The 27796-nt window shown below is 34.2% G+C and overlaps 1 protein-coding gene across 15 annotated transcripts in view; it reads left to right on the top strand.

Annotated features, from left to right (window-relative positions):
- The window catches only part of Wnk1 (WNK lysine deficient protein kinase 1), a 132311-nt gene that overhangs the window by 77144 nt on the left and 27371 nt on the right, over nt 1–27796 (top strand). For 6 of the 15 annotated variants that reach the window (XM_026410960.2, XM_026410961.2, XM_026410962.2 and 3 more), the window contains exons 5-15: nt 4926–5014; nt 6799–7018; nt 8092–8428; nt 9169–9356; nt 17630–17713; nt 22666–22812; nt 24302–24760; nt 25496–25777; nt 26468–26565; nt 26671–26833; nt 27322–27438. In XM_026410960.2, coding sequence (XP_026266745.1) covers nt 4926–5014; nt 6799–7018; nt 8092–8428; nt 9169–9356; nt 17630–17713; nt 22666–22812; nt 24302–24760; nt 25496–25777; nt 26468–26565; nt 26671–26833; nt 27322–27438 — 2184 coding nt within the window. The remainder of the gene's footprint in view (nt 1–4925; nt 5015–6798; nt 7019–8091; nt 8429–9168; nt 9357–17629; nt 17714–22665; nt 22813–24301; nt 24761–25495; nt 25778–26467; nt 26566–26670; nt 26834–27321; nt 27439–27796) is intronic. The other 9 variants (XM_026410969.2, XM_026410965.2, XM_026410966.2 and 6 more) reach the window with 5 other exon arrangements.

Raw genomic sequence — 27796 nt, 5'->3', positions numbered from 1 at the left:
TGTTCCATGAGATGGAGGTAAAGCAGTTCAATATCTTCACTCCCACTACCCAGTACTGGGAATCAAACCCAAGGGTGCTTTCCACTGAGCTATGTCTCCAGCTCTTTTGTTTTTTATTTTGAGACAGAATCTCATTAAGTTGCCAGGGTTGGCCTCAAACTTGCAGTCCTGTTTCAGCCTCCTTCAGGTGTGTGCCATTGCACCTAACTGATATCACCACTTTTTAAATTAGTTAAACAGAGGGTCTGTTATCCCTACTTTTTAAGTGAGTGTAAGAGATATAATCTAGGTCATATGACAGGACAAAGAACTCAACCCCAGTATTGTGATTCTTTGTCTAGTGTTCTTGCAGCTACATATTCTGAATTTACACTTTATTCATTGAATTTAATCCTCCTTTTATTTAAAAAAAAAGAAAGCATACTTTCAAAGTGGATTTATAGTATATATACAGGTAAGCCTCCAAGAAAAGCTCTGTCAAGGAGGCAGAACCTGTGAATGTAGTAGGTGGAGCTCTGAGCAAATAAAAGTCTCATTTTGCTTGCTCAGGAATCTGTTGGTGTTGGAGGAGAAACAGAAGCAACAGTAGCAGAATAGTTTTCCTGCCATTCAGCATGTAGTTTTTGTCTACAAGGCCAATCTAAATAAATAAATTGTTGACTGAGCAGAGCGAACTCATGTCTGAGAGTTGGGGAAACATGGCTATTAAACAAGAAACTATGCTTCAGTTTGACTCTGCCGTTTGCCCTCCTTATGCTGTGGGCTAAGTGACTGTTAATTTACATCTTATCCATTTCCCCCTCATTTTTCTCTAACTGTAACAAGTCTGTTTTGCCTTTTCTGATGGATTTTACAAAGAAAGACTTTTTCTCAGTATTTGTCATCGTAAATTCTCATTGCTGCTGCTGCCCTCAAAAGGATTGTGTAAGTGAGGTGGGTAAGAATTTCCAAACTATATAAAGGGCATATTGTGGTCTCTTTGATGATATGTATAGAAAGTTTTAGTTAGAATACTGAAATTGTTAACTTCAGAATACTTTTAAAAATACTTAATGTTCTTTGAATGGTTAGGAAAAGTTTTACTTTAATCAAGAGATACTAAATGTTATATAACATATTTGAAACTTAAGCTTTTGATAACATTTATCTTATATCAATTCTTTCTGTACCCTTGATGGGGGTCACATTTGTTCATTATTTTAATACTCCATTTAATGTGCAGAAGTTACCTTCTTTCTATTTAAAGAGTAAATGATTTTATGTCAGCTGAAAATATCTCAAGTGTGTATGCATTAGATATTCAATACATACTTATTTAATGAAGAGAGATAAGCTACTGACCCTGTTCCCTGTACCCCATCCCCCAAAACAAAAGACATTGCTGCCTAAAGAGAGATCCTGTTTAGATTTCAAAAGTAAGACAAGTACATGTAGGGCCAGAGAGTTGCTGACTTAGAATGTGTCCCTAGTAAAGTTTAGTAGTTTTATTCTGTATAAGATTAGCCCAATTTATGTACCTTAGTATTCTTTCCAGTTTGTGTTTTCTAGTCTCATTCAGAATAGGTGGGTGATAGTTTGCTTTTACTGGTTAGAACAGGTCTGAATTGGGATAAATTGGGAAGTTAAAAGGGGGCGAGTGGCATTTGGAGGATTGTGGGGATTTAAACTTATCTTTGTTGAAGTACATAAAATAAAAGGAAGTAAAATGAAATTTTTATCATAAAATATTTTCTTTTTATTGGCTTGTTCTTTCCAGTGCTTCAAATCATGTTTTAGAATAAAATCAACAAACCTGGCATGGTGATGCACTCCTATAGTTCTAGCAATTCAGAAGGCTGAGGCAAAGGATCATAAGTTGGGCAATTTAGCAAAACCCTGTTTCCATAAATAAAAAGAACTAGGAATGTAGCTTAGTGGTAAAGTGCCCTTGGTTTCAATCACTAATACCTAAATAAATAAACTAGATCAACTTTTTAAAAAATCATCAATTATTAAAAATACATGAAGTTCTCCTTTCTTCAGAAAAAGTATGATGATTATACAAAAAATGTTATTGTATCTTTTTTTTAATATTTATTTTTTAGTTGTAGGTGGACCTAATATCTTTACTTTATTTTTATGTGGTGCTGAGGTTTGAACCCAGTGCCTTACATGTGCTAGGTGAGCACTCTGTCACTGATCCACAACCCCAGCCCTTGTATTATATGTGTATTTTCATCTTTCTGTTTTATTTTGTATAGTTCACTTCAGGGTCAGTGAAGTGTAGTATTCATTCTATACATTTTTCTTGAACATCTTTTAATATGCAATTTATAAACTCTTGCTTATAAAATTATTCAACAAACCTCTTCTAGGTTACTTATAATCCTGGTTTCTTGGTGGTAGCTGACTGGTAAAATTTTTTGTTAGATTTTTCAGTATCTTAAGTGGGTTGCAATAAGCAGTCTTAATATTTTTTTAAGGAAACAATGGCATCTAAATGTGTTGTATAGCATTGGTGTGGAATGGTCTATACTTAAATTGTGCTAGAGGCAAAAAAAAAGCATAAACCTCTTAGATTTGAGGTTATATTATGCAGTTATTGTTTTTGCTTATCTTCTACATAGTGTATTTAACTAGGATTCCTATTTGTAAATAGAAGTTTCTGTTTGTAAAGACATAAATATGTTTAAATGAATAGAGTTAACAAGAGGGTTATTTATTATTTAGGATAATCAAAGATAAAAACAGGTTCAAGATAATTTTTACTTCCTTTTAACCTTAAGTAAATCATCTTATCTTTGCTGATTGCCTTTAAACTCAAAGGTGGCATTGGGTCAGCAAATTTAATAATTCAAAGAACTTTCAACCTACATATGACTTTGGGTTCCTGCTTCTGTTAATTTAGATAGGTACGGTGGGCAGATAGTGTGGCCATTTTCAGGACTATTTCTGCATGTTCATTTCATACTAAAGTCTTCTGTTGTTAATTTATTTTGTCTTTACAACCTGCCTGTGCTAGAATGAAACAGAAGAATTGGTATAAGTTTGCTTTATTAAATTAATATGTTGAATTTTATTGTCGGTAGGCCAAATACATTCCCCTGAAATGTATGTGCTTATGGACGAATGGAAGACTTTTCCTCATCAGAGTCTATATTTTCTTAAGCCACTTTTTAAACTCTTTATATGCAAAGTTGAACTGTGTGCGACAGTCATTAAAAAACATGAAAACAAAATACCACCCCCCACCCCCACCCCACCCCTGCTACCAAAGAACTTTTAGATGGAACTTTCCTAAGAAAGAAAGTTAATAAGTTTGAAATACCAGGTTTGGTTTCTTAAAGCAGCCTTTAACTTCAGGAGCATACTTTTTTGTTTTCCTTAGAATTATGCTACAATATGTACAATTTGGAAAAACTTAAGAGCTGAATTTGGAAACAAAATTGAAGAAAATGCAAATAGTGATCTTTGTAGTCAATCTCAGAACCAGATTTTTTAGATACATGAATTTAACTAACTTTATGATCAGCTCTACTACAGTTCCTTGGTGTGAAAAGTTAGCCCTAGAGGTAAAATTCTTCAAATTAGGACTTTGGGATAACAGTGGATTATTGATGAGAATTACACAACTTTAGATACAACTTTGGTATTTAAGGACTTCAGCACTAACCATTTGGTGTATGGTTCCAGGGGATGCCTTAAACTGCTCATAGCATAGAACCCTATATATACTCACGCTTTTTCATACATACCTATGATAAAGTTTAATAAATTAGGCAAGCAAAAGATTAATAAAAACTAATAAATAGAACAATTTAACTATGCTCTAATAAAAGTTTAATGAATGTGGTCTCTCAAAAGATCAAGATAGTATTTTCAGATTGTAGTGGATTTTATGTATCAAAGTGAAAAGACAAAACCATGGAAAAGGGATACAATTGTATTTCATTTAGATTGAGCAATTATGTGTATTTCTGTGATTTACTAGATTGTCACTAATTTTGTTATACTATGTTTGTCCCTGAAATTATACAGATGATTAGAATTTATGCATATTCAGTAAGCTTTTCTAAACATTCCCATTTAGGTTATCTATGTATTTATAGACTTACAACACTGTTTAGTGTAACTACTTTAACTCATGATTTATGTAGTGGCTAGGATGAAATGGGAGCAAATAATAAGATATTTTTCCCCCTTCACCCCATTGCTCAGAGAGTAGTCTTTTGTTCTTAGTATCTTAGATGTATCTTCCATACAATGCTGAAAGCTTTATTTTCAAAGAACTTATACTTTAGGAAAGTTCTAAACTATTACTATGATACTACTCATTATAATATTTACATAGAAGAGTAGTAGTGAGTTTCTTCTAAAACTAATTATAATGCTTATCTTTCTTGTGGATCAGATATATTACTTTTCAACTTTATATTTTACTTACGCAAGACAGTTTGCTCTTTACTTATGTCAAACCAAGACAAACCATAACTCCTTCTAAACTAGTTGTTTTTAAAAAGAGTACTATAATAATATAATACCTGCCAAGACTATGTGAAATCATATACAAATGCATGTTCAGTGTTCAAAATAATTAAATACTGTATAGAGTCGTGATAGCCTGCAAGATTGAACAAAACATCTAACCAATTGGAACACTTAGCTTTCTTTTTAGCCAGTGATTTCCTTTACCCAAAGAAAAAGATGCTATTCTAGCCTAAATTCTTTCATTGCCACATAAAAAGTAAGTAAATGCACTCTCAAAACTTTCTTGTTGTTTTCTTCTGAGTAGCTAAATTGCCCACCTTTTTTCCTGTAGGCAAATCAGAAAAAAAGCCAGGATGGTAAGAGGGCAACCTAGTAGAATTTAAGTGGAAATTTTAAAACAAAATTCAAAGACCCTGCTGTCATTAATGTGTTTCTATGGCAATTTGTATGGTTTTCAGGGAGTGAAGCCAGCCAGTTTTGACAAAGTAGCAATTCCTGAAGTGAAGGAAATCATCGAAGGATGTATACGGCAAAACAAAGATGAACGGTAAGATTAGGTGTTGCTTAAACAGACGACTAAAACATAATGTTCTGATTATAAAACTTAATCTGAAGTGTATTTAATTCTTAGGATTAGTTTTTCCATTTATGCCATATAACCCTTTTTAAGATAGGGTTCTTTCTATTTAAGCTATTCAAATTCAATATGCGAGGACAGTTTACAAATACAAGCCAGGCTTAGTGGCACAGACCTGTAATCCCACCAAATCCAGAGGCTGAGGCAGGATCACAAGTTCCAGGCCAGGGCAACTTAGTGAAATCCTGTCTCAATGTAAAATTTAAAGGGGCTGGAGGTGAAGCGCTTGCCTAGCATGAGCAAGTTCCTGGGTTAAGTCCCTAATGTTGCCAAAAACAAAGGTTTAGTGGAGTTTTTAAGTAAATCAGAATCACCTTAAACATAGTTTAAACATTCTGTTAGAGTCACTTATAGCAAATAACTATACTGTACTAATGCAGCAAATCTGTTCCTTAGTCCTTTATCCATTGAATTCTAAACGATATAGAACAAAGACTTGGCACTTTAAAATCAACTCAACTATGCAGTGCTTGATTTCTTGGTATTGTGCCAGAATTAAAGAAGAGCAAAACATCAGAATTCCTTTGAGTAAAAAGAGAAGACTTTACTAAAGGCTTAGGAGGACATCTACCTTAGTCATTTGTACTAACATAGGACTTTTCTCAGAGGAGTGGCAAGTATCTGATCTCCCATGTAGCTGATTCATCACCCAGTAGGCATGACAAGGGTCCAATATCTGTTTTTGAAAACTGATCTACCTTCATCATCTCTCCATACCCACCAAAAAAGAAAAAGTATGACAGCCTAAGACAAATATCAATTGTAAATTGAACATAATCTACCTCCTGAAGAATGGGAGCAATCGGGTAAATCAACCAAATTAAAGAATTCCATATCTTTACTTTTCTAGTCTTATATTCTTTTTTATAACTTTGTTATTTGAAAGAATTTAACATGATCTTTAATACATTTTAATAGATATTTAGTTTAAGTTTCTGTTTTCATATTCACTGAGTCCTAAAATCTCTTTTAAAACCTTTTCAATATAAACAAAGAAATATTTGTTTCGAATCTTAAAACATATTACTCTATGTCTTTTCTGAATGGACTAGTTTATTGGATTACTGGTATTTGGAAACCATTTTATCTAAAGAAAATTGTTTCACAATCAGCTTTCTTGCTTGCCTAGTCCGCAAATTATTGAACAAGAAATTGGAAGAATTTGTTGAATAGGTAAAAAGTTGCTATAGTCAAAGGTACCAAACTAGAAATCAGAGAATTTTATTCTGGTTTTGATTATATCATTTACAACTTCTAGAACTGTGAGCAAGATTCTCAACTTCTGAGCCTTCATTCCTAATTGTCAGGAGATAATCTCTTATTGGATATTGGGCAAGGTTCTACAAAGGATTTTTTATTACTTATAAAATACTATATATATTGTTATTGATATTTTGAATCTTTGATATTCTGTGCATTATTTGCCATTGCCAGTATACTGTAACCAAAGGGGTTAGATAATTTGATTTTAAAATGATCACTCTCAGTTCTTTTGTTTATAAATCAGATTATTATGATGTCTTATCATTTAAGAGTACAAATCTGTAATCACCATTCAAATAGACTAATGGTTTTCTATTCAGTTTTTTTCTTATAAACAACAATAATCAGCCACATTTGAAAATTATTTTTTAAAATTAATGACATTCTGTTTTTCTTTGTTTTCTTTCTTTCTTTTTTTTTTTCTTTGGAAGATATTCCATCAAAGACCTCTTGAACCATGCCTTCTTCCAGGAGGAAACAGGGGTTCGGGTAGAATTAGCAGAAGAAGATGATGGAGAAAAAATAGCTATTAAATTATGGCTGCGTATTGAGGATATTAAGAAATTAAAGGGCAAGTACAAAGACAATGAAGCTATCGAGTTTTCCTTTGACTTGGAGAGAGATGTACCAGAAGATGTTGCTCAAGAAATGGTAAATTGGCGCTGATTGGCCATTTAAAAGTTAATGTAGATTTATATAAAGCAGTTTATGGAGTGTCATATGTGATGTATCTCATTAACATAAAATTATCTTGGCCCCAAATGCTATCTTTGAAATAATAGGATTTTCCTGATTTTTTTTCTTTAAATCCCTTTTTTGTACTTTTTGTGTTGTTACTGGTAATGGGTGTTGAACTTTATATAAAGTCCTTTTTTAAAAAGACGTTTTTATTTGAGGAAATTAGAGATGGATAAGAAAGAATGAACTAGAATATATTCTGAAGTCTATAAAGTTGAATGACTTCTAATTTGTTTAAGATCCTTCAGTTAGAATGAAAGTTATGTTTCTAAATATTGGATCAGTCATTAGATAAACCTTTACAAATAGACATAGGATTATAAACTATTTTTTGATATGAAAATAGTTTTTAAGATCAATTGTTAATAGGTATCCTGTGGTTGTATCCTTATTTGAAGTATGTCAAAAAGACTACTTTTCCAAGTAGAAACCCTTCAATTGAGGCTTGCTGCTTTGCCTAATGTCAGCAATTATCATGCAAAGAAACTCAATAAAATTTTTCTACTAGTGTTTGTAAGCATCTTTCAGTAGTAGTTACCTCTGAGAAAAGGAGTCAGTATGAAAGAGATAACTTAAGAGCTTTTTGGTCTTTTGAAAACCTTTAAATATTTGCCACATTTGTTTTATCTGTATAAGTGGTTGTCAGGTGAAAGGAAGTAATAGCAACACGGGTTAATAATTATTACATGTGAAATGGTAGTAGTGAATGGAAATGAATACCATACTTGTTTATTTTCCTCATTATTTTAATTATTGTAAGTACACCCACCTGTGAATTTCTACAAAGATGGTACATATTCTTTGAGTATGTACCATGATGGTGGGGGATGTATACCACAGATCAGTCATTTCACAGTTTGTTTAAGACTAGTACTGTAATTCCTCCTCCTTCTTATCCACTTTTCTACATCACAAATTTCATTTTATTTTGAGGTTGTTTTCTTTTGATAGCCTGTTTTTCTCTAACACCCTTTTTTTCCCTGCAGGTAGAATCTGGGTATGTCTGTGAAGGTGATCATAAGACCATGGCTAAAGCTATCAAAGACAGAGTGTCATTAATTAAGAGAAAACGAGAGCAGCGGCAGTTGGTTCGAGAAGAGCAAGAAAAGAGAAAACAGGAGGAGAGCAGTCTCAGACAGCAGGCTGAACAACAATCAAGTGTTCCTTCCCAGACAGGAATCAAGCAGGTCCCTTCTGCTAGCACTGGTATAACTACTGCTTCTGCCACTTCAGCTTCAGTATCTACACAAGTAGAACCTGAAGAGCCTGAGGCAGATCAACATCAACAACTACAGTACCAGCAACCTAGTATATCTGTATTATGTAAGTATTTTGGAAAACACACAAGATATACTAATGATACTCCTAATTGACTCTACCCCCATCCCCACCCCAGCAGCAAACCCTCCCATGTTGGAGATCAAACCCAAGGCCTCATGCATGTTAGGCAAGCTCTACCACTGAGCTATATTCCCAGCTCCTGACTTTTTACTTTAAGGTAGTTGTCATTTAGCTTCTCTTTTTATTTTTATGACTATGACTAATGGAATAGGATGGACATTGAGAAGATTGATTAGGGTATAAAATAATTTTAAAAGTTTCATTATCTTGGAGGTTCCAATTTCTAGATTTCCATATCTCAGTTTCTTAAAAAATTAAATTAAATTAATGAAGAATGAACAAGTTTAGCTACTTAAAATTGTGTTCTTCTGGTTTTGAGCTTTCAGGAAAGTTATATAGCATATAGACTGAAAACTAATGAGATTAGTAATCATTGATTGAAAATCCACAGGTCTCCATATATGAGACTGAAAATTTAGTTAATGTTCCATTTTCCCTTACTCTTCAGATAAAAGACATAAGAACTTGTCTTCCATATGGGTCTCATAAATTCAGAAGTTTACATAAAACTATGACTGCTATTCATTTTTTAATTTAGTGACGATTTCTGGAAACAGCCAATTCATTGTAATATGGTGAGACTAAAATGTGATACAAAAAATTTGAGCCTCCTTTTTATAATTTGTCTTTCTGTCTGTTTTTTGGTGATGTCTCACCTTCAGCTGATGGGACAGTTGACAGTGGTCAAGGATCTTCCGTCTTCACAGAATCTCGAGTGAGCAGTCAACAGACAGTTTCATATGGTTCCCAACATGAACAGGCACATTCTACTGGCACAGTCCCAGGGCATACAGCTTCCATTGCCCAAGCACAGTCTCAGACCCATGGAGTATACCCACCCTCAAGTATGGTAAGTAAATGCAAAAGAGAGAGTAATACTATAATGAAAGCCTGTAGAGAATCTGTTAAATTCTGAGTCTTTACTATCCAAATAGCAACTTGTCTAAAATAGAAAACATAAATGGTCTTAGTCAGCCCTCCATTTTCATGGGTTTCAATTGGTAGGTTAACTAATTAAAATGTTTTTTTTAAAAAAACCATTTGTCTCTATACTGGTGGGTCTTGGAACCAATCCCCTATAGATACTGAAGGATGACTGTTTTGAAAGGAAATTGGAGTAGATGAAGCAGGGTAAGATGTATACATTTATGTGTAAGAATTAGTTAAACTCCCTTCGTGAAGCATCTATGTATAAGATTTAGTCTGCATTTGATCAAAGGCAGTATTCTCAGCATTTAAGACTTAAAGCTATTCAAAGCAGTATAAGCTAAACATACAGATGGTTTGGGGGTGGGTGATGAGAGTTTTTCAAAAGCTTCTTTATGAAAATAACTACAAAGTATTTTCTATAAGATTTCTTACTATATAAAAACAGGTAAGAACTTCAAATCATTATAGAATGTTGCATGTGAGTACTCTAGAGTAAAGGAATCCTTTATTTATATTACCATTTAATTTAGCGCTTATGTTTAGTTCCTTATCAGTTGCAATGCGTGTTCCTGCCTTTAAAGTCTGTGTTGAACAAGTTTCTTTCCCAATGTTCATTTGCTTTTATCTTTATTTGGTATCTTGTTTTATACTGATTTATTTTCAGGATCAACTTACAGAGGGCATTTTCTAAAATAATTTATGCTTTGTGTCTGTGTATATATATACACACACCATTATCCACTCTTGTTTTTCATGTAGAGAATGTTAAAGTAGCTCATCAGATAATACCCCATTTCTTTGGTTGCCTCTCTTTGAAGTCTTCAGAGAAGAAAATAAAATACATTTATCTCCCTCAAAAAGGAATTGAGTGACTGGTCATTTTATAGCACTTATTTATCAAGATCTTTAAGCAGACTGATTTTTCCCCCTTCTTAGAAAGCTTTAATCTGAACTTTGTGGAATTCTTGCTCTTTATTAATTGAAAATCTTTCTTTGAAAACACTTCTGTTTACTCTGGTCATTTATGCTGCAGCTTGGAATAAAAGATGTTTATTTGTTTCAGTATCCATTGATCAGTCCTCTGGCTAGGTCTGAAGATGAATGGCCACAATAATGCAAAGAAAACTACTAATGTACTAATTTTTTAACAATTTTTAAAAAATAATTAGGGTAGAAGAACTTTTAAGACTACATAGAAGATATATTTCTGTGTTCTGGCCGATATTAACTATCAGCATTTCTTATCATTTTCTACTTTTTCTCTAATTGATTTTTTTCTGAACCATAATTCACAAACAAACAAACTTCAGTCTCTTGGCTTTTCTCATCCCAGAGTTCTGAACATTGGCCTCTTTTAGACAAGGAAATGCAATAATCATTTGTAATGATATTAAGCATTTAGACACTAACATGCTTTTATTCGCTTTTCCAAAAGCAGACTACTTCTTGCTTTTGAATGACAATAGTCTATGGAAGTATTATGATGATGTATTAAGGATTTGGGACTTTTAAGAAATTTTTATAATTTTTTTCCTGTCACTTTCCAGAAAGAATTTACCCTGGCATATAATAATGCATAAATTAAAAGTGAAATTTTAATAATTAAAAAGAGAAATAAGGATGGAAAAAAATGGAACCAGGAGTGAAACTAAATATAATCATCATGATATTTACATACTTGCTACTGGTAGGCCACAAATATGGCTTAAAGCAGCCAGTTTGGGAAAAGAAAATATAATTAGTTATATAGTTCACAATATCTAAAAGAATATTAACAAGCTTGCTCCAGACAGCCTTACAGTGTTAGACTTATTGCTTTCTATCTATATTAAACCTTTTCTGTTAAGGTGCCTCAAACTTTGTAAACCTAAGTTGAATCTCTGATATACCCAAAAAGAATTTTTACATTATTCTTTAGAAATTCAAATTGAAGATTTTTTTTCATTAACAACTTTAGTAAAAGTTCAAATAGTTCCTATGTCCATCCAGTTGTGAATTTCCTCCTGAAAGGTATACTTTTTCTAGTTAGATTGGCAAGTATACAAGTAAAATAAATATAATGTTGTAAGCCAAAAACTTTTTTAGTCTAATGCCTTCAGAAATGAGAATCCTTTTCTCAAGTTTCCACAGCTCCTGCAGAATAATCCAGACTTCAACTTTTTCAAATCTCGTGTTTTAAATTAATAGAATTTATTCTTGTCTAATCTTACTAAGTTTGCAGAAATTATAAACTGATATTGTTTTCCCTGTCTGCTGCCTTCAGTCCATCTTTCTTATTCATACATTCATAACAGTTGGTGTTATTTCATAATATTTAGGATAATAATTTCTTACTATTATTATTTATAAGAAATCTTGTACTTGACCCAACACAATAGAGAATAGTTGTCATCTGCCCCGTGTGCTTTGTGGAGTTCTCTCTCCACTAAAAAAAAATTGACTTTGTGGAATTGGAGAGGATGGAACATTTCCTTATGTTAACTGTTTCCCTGTTATCACTGTACATTTGGTTATTTTCTTTTTAAAGTACTGTGTTTTTCATGTGTGTTTGTTTTCTGTTTAGCCTCGTCGTGGCCGTAGCATGTCGGTTTGTGTTCCCCATCTTTCTGCTGTTCCCTTTTTATCCCGCATCTCTCCCAGTGCTCCTTCCACCCCACCACCAGTGTTGTCTGCACCTCTTTCTCCTTCCCTCCTTCGGACTGCCCCTGAGGAAACTTTTGCCGAAAAGCTTTCTAAAGCATTGGAGAGTGTCCTGCCTATGCACTCTGCCTCTCAGCGCAAGCATCGTCGCTCCAGCCTGCCTTCCCTCTTTGTCAGTACTGTATGTAACTGTAAACTTTCTGACAAATGAAAAATTATTACCAATGAATACATCCAGGCATCAACAATTTTAATAAAAATTAAATAACAGGACTAAACTATACTTTTGGTTATGTATTAGGATTTTAGGACATTAGTTATCCCCATAGGAAACATTTTTGTAATAAGGCTTTAAGGGAGAATAACAAGCAAGGAGACTATGAGACAGAATGCTAATAATATCCTTGGCATATATCAATATATGCTCAATAAAATTTAGCTTTTATTGTATTTTCTTCTCCCTCATTTACATAAAAGATTTTCATTTTCTTATCATAACAAATGGTATGTTTGTTATTTAATTTTAAATTGTTGACTTAAACAAAAGTAAATTGTTAAATGTTACCCAATTGCATTTTCTCCTCACTTTATTCTTTCTTTCTTTCTTTTTTTTAAATTTTTTTTAGTTGTAGGTGGACATAGTACCTTTGTTTTATTTATATGTGGTGCTGAGAATTGAACCTAGTGCCTCATACATGCTAGGCAAGTGCTCTACCACTGAGCTATAACCGCAGCTCTCTCATTTTATTCTTAAGAGTTGCTTACTAATGAAACTGGATAAGTCTTTTTTTTTTTTTTTAAACCAAACTCAGTGAAGAATAATTGAGGAGAAAAGTGTTTGGTTTTAATGTGTTAAAAGAAATCTGAGTAAAAAATTAGTGAAATGATATGTCAGTAAACTAGGATTAAAAATTGTTCCCTCAGGGGAGTACTTATTTAGGGTGATTAGAGTGGGACCTTGACACCATTGAATGTTAAATTACATATGTAGTATATATGCCTTTCTTTGGCTTCACTGGTGTCTCTACAAGATCTATCTTTTTAAATTATTTTAATTGCTGTGGGACCTTGCTGCTGCTTTTCCAGAGAATGTAGTTAACATTCTGAACTAGTAACCTGAGAATCTTCGGATTTTTACTTTGGAGAATGCATAAGTTAACAAATTTTATGACTTTGGACACCTTAATAAACATCACGAAAATGAACATTCTGATTCAAAATAAAAATCCTCTCAGCTATGATGAACAGTTGTGCTTCTTTGCTAATAGGGGTCTTCTCTATTGAAAGAATGAGGTTGCTCTTATATAAAAGGAATCTATGATAGTGAATTACTCTAGTATGTATTATTTGCATTGGGAAAGCTAGGATTCTAAATTTAGAGTTTTAAATACAGAACTGCTTCTGGGAACAAAAAATGCTTTAAATCAAGTTTGGCTATCAATTGTATTTTCCATTTCACCTTGAATACTAGCCATCGAAATAAAAAATGCATCATATTCAGCTCTTACCAGTGATGAGAAAAGTGGAAATTTTGGTGATTTTTGCATCTGTAACTTTGGTCATGTATCAGAATTGCTAACTATGTCTAGTTTGGGGCAGATAAGAGAAAGACATTACTGTCATTGGGTTCATATTTTATTATCCACCAAAAATCTTTCTATGATTTATAGTTAAAAAAGTATGTTAGTTGATGAAAAGTAACATTGAACCCTCTAACATAGCACAGTATAAGAATATAAACTATATAAATACTTTAATGCAATAGATTAAATTGAAGCATGCTTTTTATATCTATAAAAATAGTGCCTTTTAGCACTTACTGTTTAACTGTTTCCATTGACATAGTTTTTAAGTCTTTAAGAATGAACATACTATGAATAAAGTAGAATAATCACTTAGAAAGTTTAATTTGTTCTTTTCGATTTGAGAGAGCAAAGTTATGGTAAAGCAGCTCTTATCTGATGCAAAGAGTCCCACAGGTTGATTTCTTTGACCCTGGATGTATTTAATGGGTTTTTACTATGCACATAGTTTCTGAAAGCAGTATTATTTATTATGTTTGATGTAACCATTTCATAGGGTTACACAGAACTATCCAGTTGTGCATGTCTGATGTAATTTCACATATGAATGTATGAATTACTTGTCTTATTCATGTTGATACAGCCTCAGTCCATGGCGCATCCGTGTGGGGGTACCCCAACATACCCAGAATCACAGATATTTTTCCCAACTATTCATGAACGTCCAGTTTCTTTTTCACCACCTCCCACCTATCCACCGAAAGTAGCCATTTCCCAGCGACGTAAGAGCACCTCCTTCCTGGAAGCCCAAACTCGCCATTTCCAACCCCTGCTGAGGACTGTTGGCCAAAATCTTCTTCCACCTGGTGGCAGCCCAACTAACTGGACACCAGAGGCTATAGTTATGTTGGGCACTACAGCCAGTAGAGTAACTGGAGATCTGTGTGACATACAGGTCCATCCTATGTTTGAATCATCTCAAGTTTGCAGTGACTATAGACCTGGACTAGTACTTCCAGAAGAAGCGCACTATTTTATTCCTCAGGAAGCAGTGTATGTAGCAGGGGTACATTACCAGGCCCAGGTGGCAGAACAGTATGAGGGCATTTCATACAACTCACCAGTACTCTCAAGTCCTATGAAACAGATACCTGAACAGAAGCCAGTACACGGGGTCCCTACATCAAGTTCTCTCTTTGAATTTCCATCTGGACAGGCTTTCCTGGTAGGACACCTTCAGAATTTAAGATTAGATTCTGGATTGAGTCCAGGATCTCCCCTCTCTAGTATTTCTGCACCTATCAGTACAGATGCTACATGTTTGAAATTTCACCCTGTCTTTGTTCCTCATTCTGCACCCGCTGTGTTAACTCATAGCAATGAGAGCAGAAGCAACTGTGTATTTGAATTTCATGCTCAAACATCAAGCTGTTCTTCAGGAGAAGGAGGTGGAATTTTACCTCAGCGTACTTACCGAAATCGACAGGTTGCAGTGGACTCAAATCAGGAAGAACCGCCTCCTCAGTCAGTTGGATTACATGGCTACCTACAGCCTGTGACTGAAGAACAGCGTAATTATCATACCCCAGAATTGACTGTTTCTGTGGTAGAGCCTATCGGACAGAACTGGCCAATAGGAAGCCCAGAGTATTCCAGTGATTCCTCACAAATCACTTCTTCAGATCCCAGTGATTTTCAGTCACCTCCCCCTACAGGGGGAACAGCTGCACCTTCTGGCTCTGACGTCTCATTACCCTTTATCCATCTGCCTCAGACAGTGTTACAAGAATCCCCACTTTTCTTCTGTTTCCCCCAAGGAACCACATCTCAGCAGGTCTTATCGGCCTCATTTTCTTCAGGAGGATCTTCACTCCATCCACAGGTTATAGGAAAACTTCCACAGTTCTTTTAAAGTACCCTGTTATGTACCATTACATTTAAATTTTCTATGCCTCGTTTTCCTGAATCATGAATTTATGAAGAATATTGTTTTTTGTTTTTCCTTTTCCTAATACAGTCTCCCCATCTCTTGAGGGCTATAAACTCCTTGCATTTACAAAATATGAACTGGAAGCTACCTGATTTGCCTGTACTATTTGCAGACCTTTGGAAAAGAGAACCCAAAAACTAGAATTTTAGTCACTCATCAAAATCAATGACTTTTATTCCTATATATGGTATTTTCCAAATAACAATGAAAATTCAGTTGTCTATAATGTAAGGTTGACTCAGCATTGATTATATAAGTATACTAAAGTATGAAGTATTACTTTCTTCCTCCAAACAATTTGAAAACAATGCAAAGGGGTAACTTTTCTGTAAAATGAAAAAAGAAATGGAATATAGTGAAAATATTTTTTAGAGTAGGATTAAGAATTAATCCATAGACTTTCTACTAGTGTGGAGAGTCTAAAAAGACAGCAAAAGGAAACCTTTTGGGAATTCAACTTAACAAAAGATGCCTTTTTGAAATGGCATCAAATAAGTCATTATGTATTATATATGCAAATTAAATAAATTTTAGCAACTAAGAATCTAGTGGGTGATGGGTAAATTTTTGTTGTTTTCAAAAATTTGTGATTAGACATCTTAGGCCCTTTTTTTTCCCCCCTCAATTAATTTAGTTATTCTTGTGTATGGGCATATATCCTGTCATACAAATAAATACAAAGCAACAGGCATATAGAATAAGCAAGTAGAGTCAGTAACTATTTCATATATTCTTTTGATATATTATCAAATTTATATAGCTTTGTAAATCTACATAGGAGACTATGTATTTATATATTTAAGGCATCATTTGAATCTCCTAAGTACTCCCCTTTTTTATTAAGTACTCCCCTTTTCATTAAGTGTACTATATGTTCTTTCTCTTTTATTCCTATATTCTTCCCCCATCAAAGACATAAATAACTCTAAAAATGTATATGAAATATCAATTTCTTAGAGTAGGAAGAAGCAGAAAGATCCAGAATCTTAATCTGTACTGCTTGGGCATGTTGGATATTCCCATCAGTACTCATGTTGTCAAACTATACTATAAATGTTAATGTATTATTAGCCATTCTTTCCATAGTAAATTTTCAAAAGTGAAATCATAAATTTATAAACATATTGCAAAAGAAATGAATGCTTGTAACAGTAAATTGCAGTGGAATGTGATATATTCCTAGAACCTTCAGAGAACGTCTTCTAAATTGAAATGAAAGACAAAAGTGGTAGCCTTTTCATTTCCTTAACCTACCCATGAGTATAGTCCTGTCTTTATTTCTCACCTTCTCATTTATTTTAATTTTAACTTCTTTATAATTGGAACATTCTAGTTAGGGTTTCTGAGACACCACTATTAACATTCTGGGTTGGATAGTTCTTTGTTTTGAGGGCAGTTTTTCTGTGCATTTTAGAATATTTAGCAGCATCCCTTCTTACGAGATGGCTATAGCCATCTCCCCCAGTTTTAACAAGAAATGATTCCAGATACTCCACATGTTCCCTGGGTGATGACTATTTTTATAGGTCTTAGCAGCTGATTATAAGAGCTTTTTTACATTTTTCCATAAAAGTTACTATGACACTGCAAGAAGTAGCAGAAGAACCTAATTAAAATTATCAAGTGATTTTAATTTTCTTTAAATGTTTAGATTAAAAATTGTTTCACACTGATAGTTTTACCACTTTTTCCTAGGGTGTGTGTGTGTATGTGTGTGTGTGTGTGTGTGTGTATGTGTGTTTCTAGCAATAATTTTGCTATGAATCTGAATATTCTAGTTGGCCAGAATTAAAACCTAAACAAGATAGGTTTTTACCATCAATGTTGTTCCTATGGGATGGGATCAAAAATGGACTATAATATGATCCTTTTCTAAACTTCTTATAAGATAGTCCAAAGACCTCTCCCGTACTTAATCAAGATATTGTTTCATTTTGATCAAGCAAACTTCTCAGGACCTTAAAATTATTGCAAAAGATTGATCTGTATACACTTGCATTAGGCCTTCTATAATTTACCATATTTACTTCTTTCCATCAGGCGCAGAGTCAGAGCCAGGGCCAACTATCTTCAAGTAGTTTAGCAGGGGTTCCATCTTCCCAGCCCATCCAACATCCTCAGCCGGTAAGAACAATGTATTGCTACATTTAATTAATTAGTAGTAAACAAAATAGTTTTACATCTTTTGTGTTTTAAATTCTTGATATGAATAACTTGCTAAGGTTTTTTTTTTTAAGTTTTTTTATTTTTTTTTTTTTTTGTCAGTGGATCTTATTTGTTTGATTGTTGTTTTGTTTATATGTGGTGCTGAGGATCAAACCCTGGGCCTCATACATGCCAGGCAAGTGCTCTACCACTGAGCCAAAACTCCAGCCCCAAGTTGCTAAGCTTTTGAAAGGGAAATTAAAAAGTCATAGCATTTCTTTTTCTTTCTTTTTTTTTTTTTTAAGTTATAGGGAGACACAATATCTTTATTTTAGTTATTTATTTTTATGTGGTGCTGGGGATTGAACCCAATGCCTCACATGTGCAAGGCAAGTGCTTTGCCAGTGAGCCCAAGGCATAGCATTTCTTGTGTTGGGTAGCAGTTTAGGAAATCTTTGTTAAATGTGTCTTTTTTTTTTTTAATGAACCTTTATTTATGTATATGTAATGGTGAGAATTGAACCCAGTACTTCACACATGCTAGGCAAACATTCTATCCCTGAGCTATTACCCCAGCCCTTAAATGTACTTGTAAACAATTTAAAGTTTAAAACAGCTGTTACTACTTTATCTGCCTTCTTAAATGGTTCTTAACATAATTTGACAATACAAAAAGTATCAATTTGTTTCTGCTTATGTTTATGACTCATCCACAAATGAGCATTTTGTCATTTTTTTCCATTGTCCAGCAATGAAACAACTACTATAGGAAAATTGTTTTTCAAAAAAATACATTTTACTAAACTTCTGATTTGGGAGGTTTTGTTCCAGAACTCAAGATATTAGTGCAGTAGTAATATATTCAGCAGTAAAATTTTTATAATCTTAAAATTAAATGTCTGTAGTTCACCGCTAATATTTGTTGGTGGTAATTATTTGCAAGGAAATAGTGCTTTTTTGGCATAATTGAATATAGGTATTTCGAACAAAATTCATAGCACTCCATGTGTAATACAAACTTAATGATGAAGTATTTCATTAATAGTTTCCCAAGGGTAGTTTTTAACCACCAAATTATAAATTAGCTTCTGCTTCCATTAAATTTTGAAACAGTCTAAGGTTATACCTTAGAACATTTTGGGAGAAGTAGTACCTCTGAGCAAGTGAAAAGTACTTGGTGATCTGCTTTTGCATAGTCACATTTGCTAACAATCAAAACTAAAGTATACAAGAAAAAATCACTTTAACATATTTTGTACACAGGGAATAGATTGATTTGATTATACATGCATTTACTCAGTGACCAATACCTCTGTATCTTGTAGAAATTATGGATTGGGAATTACATGCTCTGTCTTACTCCCAACCTTTCTTCTAAACAGATTTCTATAATTGAAGCATTATTTCAAGTTTTTGTTAATATTGATTGTTTTAGGTGGACACAGTATCTTTATTTTATTTTTTTTATATGGTGCTGAGGATCAAACTCAGTGCCTTGTGCATGCTAGGCAAGCATTCTACCTCAGAGCCACAACCCCAGCCCCTAGAAATATATGATTCTGCAAAGATATCCAAAAAGCTGCATTTATCTGTTACTGAGGTTCCATATTTTAAAAGGAGTAAGAAGGGGGCTGGAGTTGTGGCTTAGTAGTAGAGCACTTCCCTAGCACATGTGAGGCAATGGGTTTGATCCTCAGCACCATATAAAAATAAATGAATAAATTAAAGGTATTGTGTTTATCTACAACTAAAAAAATTTTTTTTTTTACAAAGGAATAAGAAGGGCTGGGATTGCGGTTCAGTGGTAGAGTGCTTGCCTAGCACGTGTGAGGCACTAGGTTAGATCCTCAGCACCACATACAAACAAATAAATAAAATAAAGGTATTGTGTCCATCTACAACTAAAATTTTTTTTTAAAAAAAAAAGAAGGATAAAATCCTTATGTACTATGAAGATAGTCTGTTTTAAATGATTTATTTTATATATATATATATATTTTTTAATTGTTGTTTATTTTTATTTATTTGTTTTTAATGTGGTGATAGGGATTGAATACAGGGCCTCATGCATGCTAGGTAAATAAATTGCTTTACCACTGAGCTATCTCCCCAGCACTAGAGTCTGTTTTAGGATGTAACTTTTGTTTTTATTCTGTCAAGCCCCAACCTCACCTTAGGAAACTATCTTTAGTTGTATTATAAAGTAAGGTAAGAAATGCACCTTAGCTGAAATTTATTTCTTGGATATCTGGAAAGTAATAAATACAGTACCAAAATAGCTTCCTCCTTCTGAAAACTTTGTGCCCATAAGCAACGTGGTGAATTATCTCACTAAATACTTTTTTCCATAGGGGCAACTATAGTCTTCAGGTATTCTTACTTTTCTGTTCAGCTGGGCATATGAACATTTTTTATCAAGCAACCACATTATGTGTGAGGCACTAGGTTCGATTCTTTAGCAGTACCACATTAAAACAAATAAAAGTATTTGTCCATCTATAACAATAACAAAAAAGAAGTTAATACAAAAATTGCATGAATATAAAACAAATGCAAAAAACTAATACTGTTCAAGCAGATGCTTGTTACTTTAAATTTTACCTCAAGACACAACTTGAAGGGAAAGTGTTGTACCAGAGAAAATTAATATTAATTTTAAAATTAATTTTCACTCCATTGAAAATTACATTTGAAGAGTTTAAGGAAGGGGAAACAATATTTCTAAATTAATATATCTACATAACTGATCTCATTTAAATATGTAAATAAATGAGTTAGATAATTGTAGATATTTCATTCACATTCCTTAAAATTTGAATATATTCAAGTCGAAAAAGTTTTTTTTTTCCAGCACCTCTCTTTTATTTATTTATTTTTTTAAAGTTGTAGATGGACACATTACATTTATTTGTTTGTTTGTGTGGTGCTGAGGATTCAAACCCAGGGCCTTACACATGCCAGGCAAGTGCTCTACCCTGAGCCACAACCCCCAACACAGCAACTCTCTTTCAATAAGAAAATGACTAAATTATCTTATATTCTGAGTTGCCTTAGAGTTGGCAACATGATATATCTTAGGTTCTGGGGGGAAGCTTTATATAATTTAACAGCCATTTGTTCCTGGTTGTTCTTAATGTTAAAGTAAGAATACACTACAAGGACAATAGAAATAAAGCAGCAGAGCATGGTGTTACATGCCTAGAATCCCAGTGACTCCGGAGGCTGAGGTAGAAGGATCACAAGTTTGAGGTCAGTCTTGGCAACTTAGCAAGACCCTCAGCAAGTTAGCAAGACACTGTCCCAAAATAAAAAATAAAAAGGACTGGGGATATATAGGTCAGTGATAAGCATTACTGGGTTCAATCTGTAGTACCAATAAATAGATAGGAATAAAGCAAACATGACTGCTACCACTGTTATTTCAGTAGTTTGGTGATAATTTGGTAATTTCAAAGAAGTAAGGATATACTAAATGTCAAAATGCATTCTACTGTAAAATAAATAAATAAATTTTTTAAATAAAGGAACAAGGAATAAAAATACGAACAAAAAAAAAAAACTACTGTAGATTATCACCTAACAAAATTCAAGACACCCACTAAGGTAGCCACATACATAATAAATACACAAATTAATATTTTATCGTATGAGCAATAACCATTTATTTGTATGGATATATGAGGACAAATAGAGAACTGTTGTTTGCAACATTATTTTCAAGTAGCAAAAAAGAAAAAATCGAAACAACCAAAATGTTCATTAACAGATTATTGTTTATAAACAGTATGGATTTGTATATTAAAAGAAAAAATTAAATTTGTTATGTTTACTATTACTACAAAGCCTTGGAAGTTATACAGTTCAGATTTTTTGTTCTCAGATTTAGCTCTTCTGAATGCTTTATCATTGAGCTACATCCTACATCCCCAGTCCTTTTTATTGTTTATTTTGATACAGAGTCTTCTGTGTCGCCCAGACTGGACTTGAACTTATGATCCCATTTCCCCAGCCTCCCAAGTTACTGAGATCATAGGTGTGTGCCACCAGCAAAGTTCAGATTTTTATTAGGCAAAGGGGGGCACTAATTTTAGAGATAAGTTCTGTTTTGTTTGCTTGATTTATTATAAAATTTAGTATTGGGCTAAAATTACATGTACAGGCCTTGTATATGGTTAATTCCCAGATGTCATTTCCCTTTGCCCCACATTGAGGTATAGCATTGTTTTCAAGAAAAGGAAACTTCATATTTATAATAAATGAGTAGTCTGAGGTATTATAGCTAGTAAATGGTAAAACTAAAATTTGAAACTGTCTCATTCAAAACTCTATGCTTTTCTCACTGTTTTGTAGTTGTAATCAGATTATATAATCCATAAAATAGACTAAAAGAGATTAAAGTAGGAGACTAGATGAGTCCACTGAAGGAGCCTAAGTGAGACCTCATATCAAAAGAAAAGGGGTGCAAATGTGGGGTGGGGTAAAGAGCTATTTGGATATAGTGTCTAAACATCTTTGTAAAGACCTACTGTTGGAGTGTGGGAGGTGTTGGGTAAACAACCAATGGTTTCTGAAGTTTGGAATATTGGTTAATTTTTCCTAATGATACTATCAGAAAGAATATCAGAAGAAAAACATGTAAGAGAAATTGATGAATTTGGTTATTATGTTTTAATTACTAAAATTATTATTAACAGATACTGAGGGCTTTAGTTAATATACCTCTTAGAAACATGATATGTTCCAATGATTTGAAATAAAATGGAATCATTAGTTGGACACAGTGGTGCACTACTGCATTACCAGCTCATGGGAGATTGAGATGCGGGGAGCACATGACTTCAGGAGTTTCAGACTGGCCCAGACAACAAAGTAAGACCCCAACCTCCCTCCCCCCTAAAAAGAACTGAATCATCCTATTTTATTCCTAACAGCAGGGAATACAACAGACAGCCCCTCCTCAACAGACAGTACAGTATTCACTTCCACAAACAACAGCCTCCACTGAGGCCACTACTGCACAGCCAGTGAGTCAACCTCAAGCTCCACAGGTCTTGCCTCAAGTGTCAGCTGGAAAACAGGTAAACTCTCAATTTCTAAAAAGATACTAAAAAGGATCTACATGTAACTTGTCCTTTCAAATAGGTAGACTTCCATCCTTTATAATAGTGAAATATCCATTGAAGTTGGTTAATCTCAGTGCAATAATGGAGTAAAAATTTGCTCTCTTTGCACATATGCATCATAAATGGATATATATATACTGACAGCAGTGACAGGTTTATCAGTATAGAGTTACAGGTGTTAAAACCTAACAGGTAGCTGGTGTGGTAGTGAATGCCTGTAATCCCAGCTACTCAGGAGGCTGAGGCAGGAGGATCAAAGTTCAAGACCAGATAGGATACTGTCTCAAAATATATTTTTTTTTTTTTTTAAAAAAAAAGCACTGGGGATGTAGCTTATTGGTGGAATGTTTGCCTCACATGTGCAAGACCCTGGATTCAGTCCCCATTAACACACACACATATATACATACACACACACACACATACACAATCCTAATGGTTTAAATAAAAATGCTGGTAACTGAACCTGTGCCATTCTCTAGAAATATGTCAGCTATATCTAATATTCAGATATATCTAGTATTCTAGGTATATCTGGTATTTGCAATTATGCTTTGTTTTCAGGTGGATTTGTAAAAAACTTTCTCCCTTATTGCCTTTTGACAGTAAGTTATAAAAGCTCCTTACATGAAATGATGCATTTTTTTCTTCTAAGTTGTCCTTCTAATCATTTGAAAAGTACCTTGTAGAAGGTATGCTCTTCTGAATGGCCTTTCTTCATCTGTATCATAGATACGGTTTTGTTTGTACCCTTTTGCTTATTTGTGCACAGTGTATTGTTACTGTCATATTTCATCATATCTGAGATACTATCTATATAAAATGCACCATTATTTTAATGAATCACTGAGTACATACCATCAACACATCAACAGCTGTAAGATATATCCAAATTTTTCAAATGTTAAAATGACCAGGTAGTAGAGAAGGGTTATTTTGTCCTAGAATCAGTGAAATATATTAATTATACCTATTTTCATAGAGCTGCTAGACTTTTGTAGAAATAATATGGATACAGTCTAAATCACTGGGAAGAAACTTGTTTCAAACTTCATTAGCTACTTCAATAGCAATTCTAGATTTAGGGGCCGAAAACATGCCAATGGATTATGGTATGCAAAATATCTGCCAATAAACCTATTAAAAACAACAAAACCCTTGCCTATGGAAAGGTTTATTTTTTATAGTCAGTGATGAAACATTACCAAATTTTTCTATAGTGAAAATTTGGAACAGTAACCAGTTTATTATCCTTTTTGTATCCCTGCTATTCTTTTTTCCCTGTTGTAATGTGGCATATTAACTTAAACTAATGTATGCAGGGTTTTGTTTGTTTGCTTCCCTCTTTTTGGCTAATAAACAAATCTTGCTTTCAGCAGCCTTGCTTAAAAAAAAAAAAAAAAAAAAAAAGTCTTGTCTGTTTTGTTTTTCTTTACTTTCTCAGCTTCCAGTTTCCCAGCCAGTATCAACTATCCAAGGCGAATCTCAGATCCCAGTTGCATCACAATCCTCAGTTGTTCCAGTCCACTCTGGTGCTCATTTCCTTCCTATGGGACAGCCACTCCCCACTTCCTTACTCCCACAGTACCCTGTCTCTCAAATTCCCCTATCAACTCCTCATGTGTCTACAGCTCAGACAGGTTTCTCATCCCTTCCCATTACAATGGCAGCTGGCGTTAATCAGCCTCTGCTCACCTTGGCTTCATCTGCTACAGCAGCTGCGATCCCAGGGGGATCAACTGTGGTTCCTAGTCAGCTTCCAACCCTTCTGCAGCCTGTGACTCAGCTGCCAAGTCAGGTTCACCCACAGCTTCTACAACCAGCAGTTCAGTCCATGGGGATACCAGCTAACCTTGGACAAGCTGCTGAGGTTTCGCTTCCCTCTGGAGATGTTCTATACCAGGTACTGTGTTAGCTAGTAAAAGAGGAGAACATTGGAGGGTTTGATTTTAATAAGACAATCAAAAACCTAAAAATGTAGTAGTTTAGTATCAGAAGAACAGTAACAAAGGTTGCTGATCTTAACTAGAGAAGCTAAAAGAGTAAAATTCCAAGAAAAAGTAGAGTGATGATGTTTGATGACCTCCTTACCCTTTTTTTTTTAAAAGACACAACCTGGGAGAAAAATGGTTCAATATTCAGTGTAAGCACACCAGGCTGTATGTGGGTGTATATATATGTATATGTATATATAGATGGAATAAGAGTTGGCAATATGGTATCAACAAAAAAAACTTCAGAGTTTAGATTTAAAAGATGAACATTCCATATATGACTGGAATGGCTAATACTAGGAGGAGTTTGCATTCTTCCATGTAAGATTTGCTAAAAAGTAGATATATTTATTTCTAGAAGGAATTAAGTTTATTATAATTCCTATTTAAATAATCTCCAACAGGGGAAAACCAGCAATTTAAAATATGATATGTAGAATGCTGGCTCCCAAAATGGAACCAGTATACCATTTCATTTCAAGAATAATCTTTAGATTATTAGTAAGAGAACGGGCTACTCTTCTTTGCTGTATGCTTCCTGCTACCCCCCACCCCCCCCCCTTTTTTTTTTTTTGCATGTTTTGCTGATTTGCTAATTTGATGCCCCAACCTGCACTAACTCACCTTCCTCATTTCTATCACAGGGCTTCCCACCTCGACTGCCACCACAATACCCAGGAGATTCAAATATTACTCCCTCTTCCAACGTGGCTTCTGTTTGCATCCATTCTACAGTCCTATCCCCTCCCATGCCTACAGAAGCATTGGCTACACCAGGTTATTTTCCTACAGTGGTGCAGCCTTATGTGGAATCAAATCTTTTGGTTCCTGTGGGCGGTATAGGAGGACAGGTTCAAGTGTCCCAGCCAGCAGTGAGTTTAGCACAACAATCCCCCACTACATCCTCCCAGCAAGCAGTTCTGGAGGTAAATGGAATTATTGCATGTTTATACATAAAGCATATATACTATGGGATAAAAATGACAAAGGAGAAACAGGCTTCCCTGGTTAAGAACTCATTTGGAGACCATGTCAAACTAACTTCTGAATGACTTTTTCTTACAGCAGAATGAAATGCCAATGTGGGGGCCTTGTTGCCACTGGCTGTTCTGTTGGGAAGTGAGTGTGCCTTGGAGAAGATTAACCCTATTATAGTACTTCACTTCTCTAGCTAGTACTTTAGCCATTATTCTTGTCCTTTCACAAACTCATACCATTGGCAGTCATAAGAATATCTTATCCTACTGTGCTCTCAGCAATCATTTTTGCCCTACTAGGAAAAAAAGGTCTGAGTTTATCTTTGCACTTTGCTCTGCCTGCCCTATTGCACACTTTTGGTAAGATGCTGGCTGCATGGCAAGTTGTAGTTTCACATTGCCTAGCAAATAGGTTGGCTGACTTCACACCATGCAGTCTTTATGAGAGACTAGCTTTAGAAACTTCCTTTGGAATTTTAAGATCACTATCTGTAGATGCTGAATATTAAGAACTCCTAGTAAATTTACTGCTTCTAGGATATAGGGGAGGGATAAGAGGAAATAAAGGGATCTTATCGCGATCATTTATCATGATAAATATGTTACCACCAAGATTTGAATTATCCTTTCCATTCACAGAGTACTCAGGGAGTCTCTCAGGTTGCTCCTCCAGAGCCAGTTCCAGTAGCACAGTCACAACCAACCCAACCTGTCACTTTGGTGTCCTCTATAGACAGGTAAAATCATAATTCTCTTTTGACTTGTAGATAGGATAGTATAAAACATCAAAATATCAAACCCTAAAATCTCATATTGAAAATGGAACTTTTTCTTTTTCAAAGTGCACACTCAGATGTTGCTTCAGGTATGAGTGATGGCAATGAGAATGCCCCATCATCCAGTGGAAGGCATGAAGGAAGAACAGCAAAACGGCATTATCGAAAATCTGTAAGAAGTCGCTCTCGTCATGAAAAGACTTCACGCCCAAAATTGAGAATTTTAAATGTAGGTATCGATGACTTTGTGAACTTAGTACAGAGAATAGTTTTTGAAATCAGAACCATTCATTTCATAAAATAAAGATACCTTATCTTTGCACCATATGTAATTTATATAGCCCTTTTTTTTCATTTAATTCATGCAATTCTTTTTGAGTATCACGTTCTTCAGGAAGTATAGTTTACAAATAATCTGTAATAGAGACAGCAACTAATATCATTGAAATAATTCTTAAGGCTTAGGGAAAAGAATAGAGTGAAAAAGACTTTATGTTCCTTTCAGACTCAGCAGTGGAAGATAAACAAGTAGCTCAAAGACTGACATCACCTTATAGTATAGGTATTCTACCAGTTCAAGTATTGGTGCTTCAAGTTACAATATTAATACCATGCTTCCTCAGACATAAATATGAGCATTAGTCTGAATGACTTTTTCTCGGTGTCAGTAATAAAGCCAAGTATAGTCTTCAGAAATGAAGTATCTTTTCTTTTCAGGTTTCAAACAAAGGAGACCGGGTAGTAGAATGTCAATTAGAGACTCATAATCGGAAAATGGTTACATTCAAATTTGATCTAGATGGTGACAACCCCGAGGAGATAGCAACAATTATGGTATGTCTGCATATGGAGTTCCAAATTTTCCCCTATTACTTCATCTAAATATCCATTGCCCTAGGCAACTATCCAATATTTGTAATTCATGTTTTATAGTTCAGTATTTCATTGGAATATAACCAGCACACCTAACCTGTGATTGTGATATTTTTGTGTAGAATCTGTAATTATTCACCTTTCAGTATTAAGCATTGAAGTTCTTAAATAGGAAAGAGCTGCCAGGCACTGTGGCCAAGGCAGGAGAATTGCAAGGTTGAGGCCAGCCTGGGCAATTTAGTGAGATGCTACCATAAAATAAAATGAAATGAAATGTAAAGTAGCAGAAAAGTACAAATAAAGTAAAATAAAATATAAA

This window comes from Urocitellus parryii, chromosome 5, assembly GCF_045843805.1.
Source record: "Urocitellus parryii isolate mUroPar1 chromosome 5, mUroPar1.hap1, whole genome shotgun sequence".
NCBI lineage: Eukaryota > Metazoa > Chordata > Mammalia > Rodentia > Sciuridae > Urocitellus > Urocitellus parryii.
This window is presented reverse-complemented; position numbering and strand designations above follow the sequence as displayed.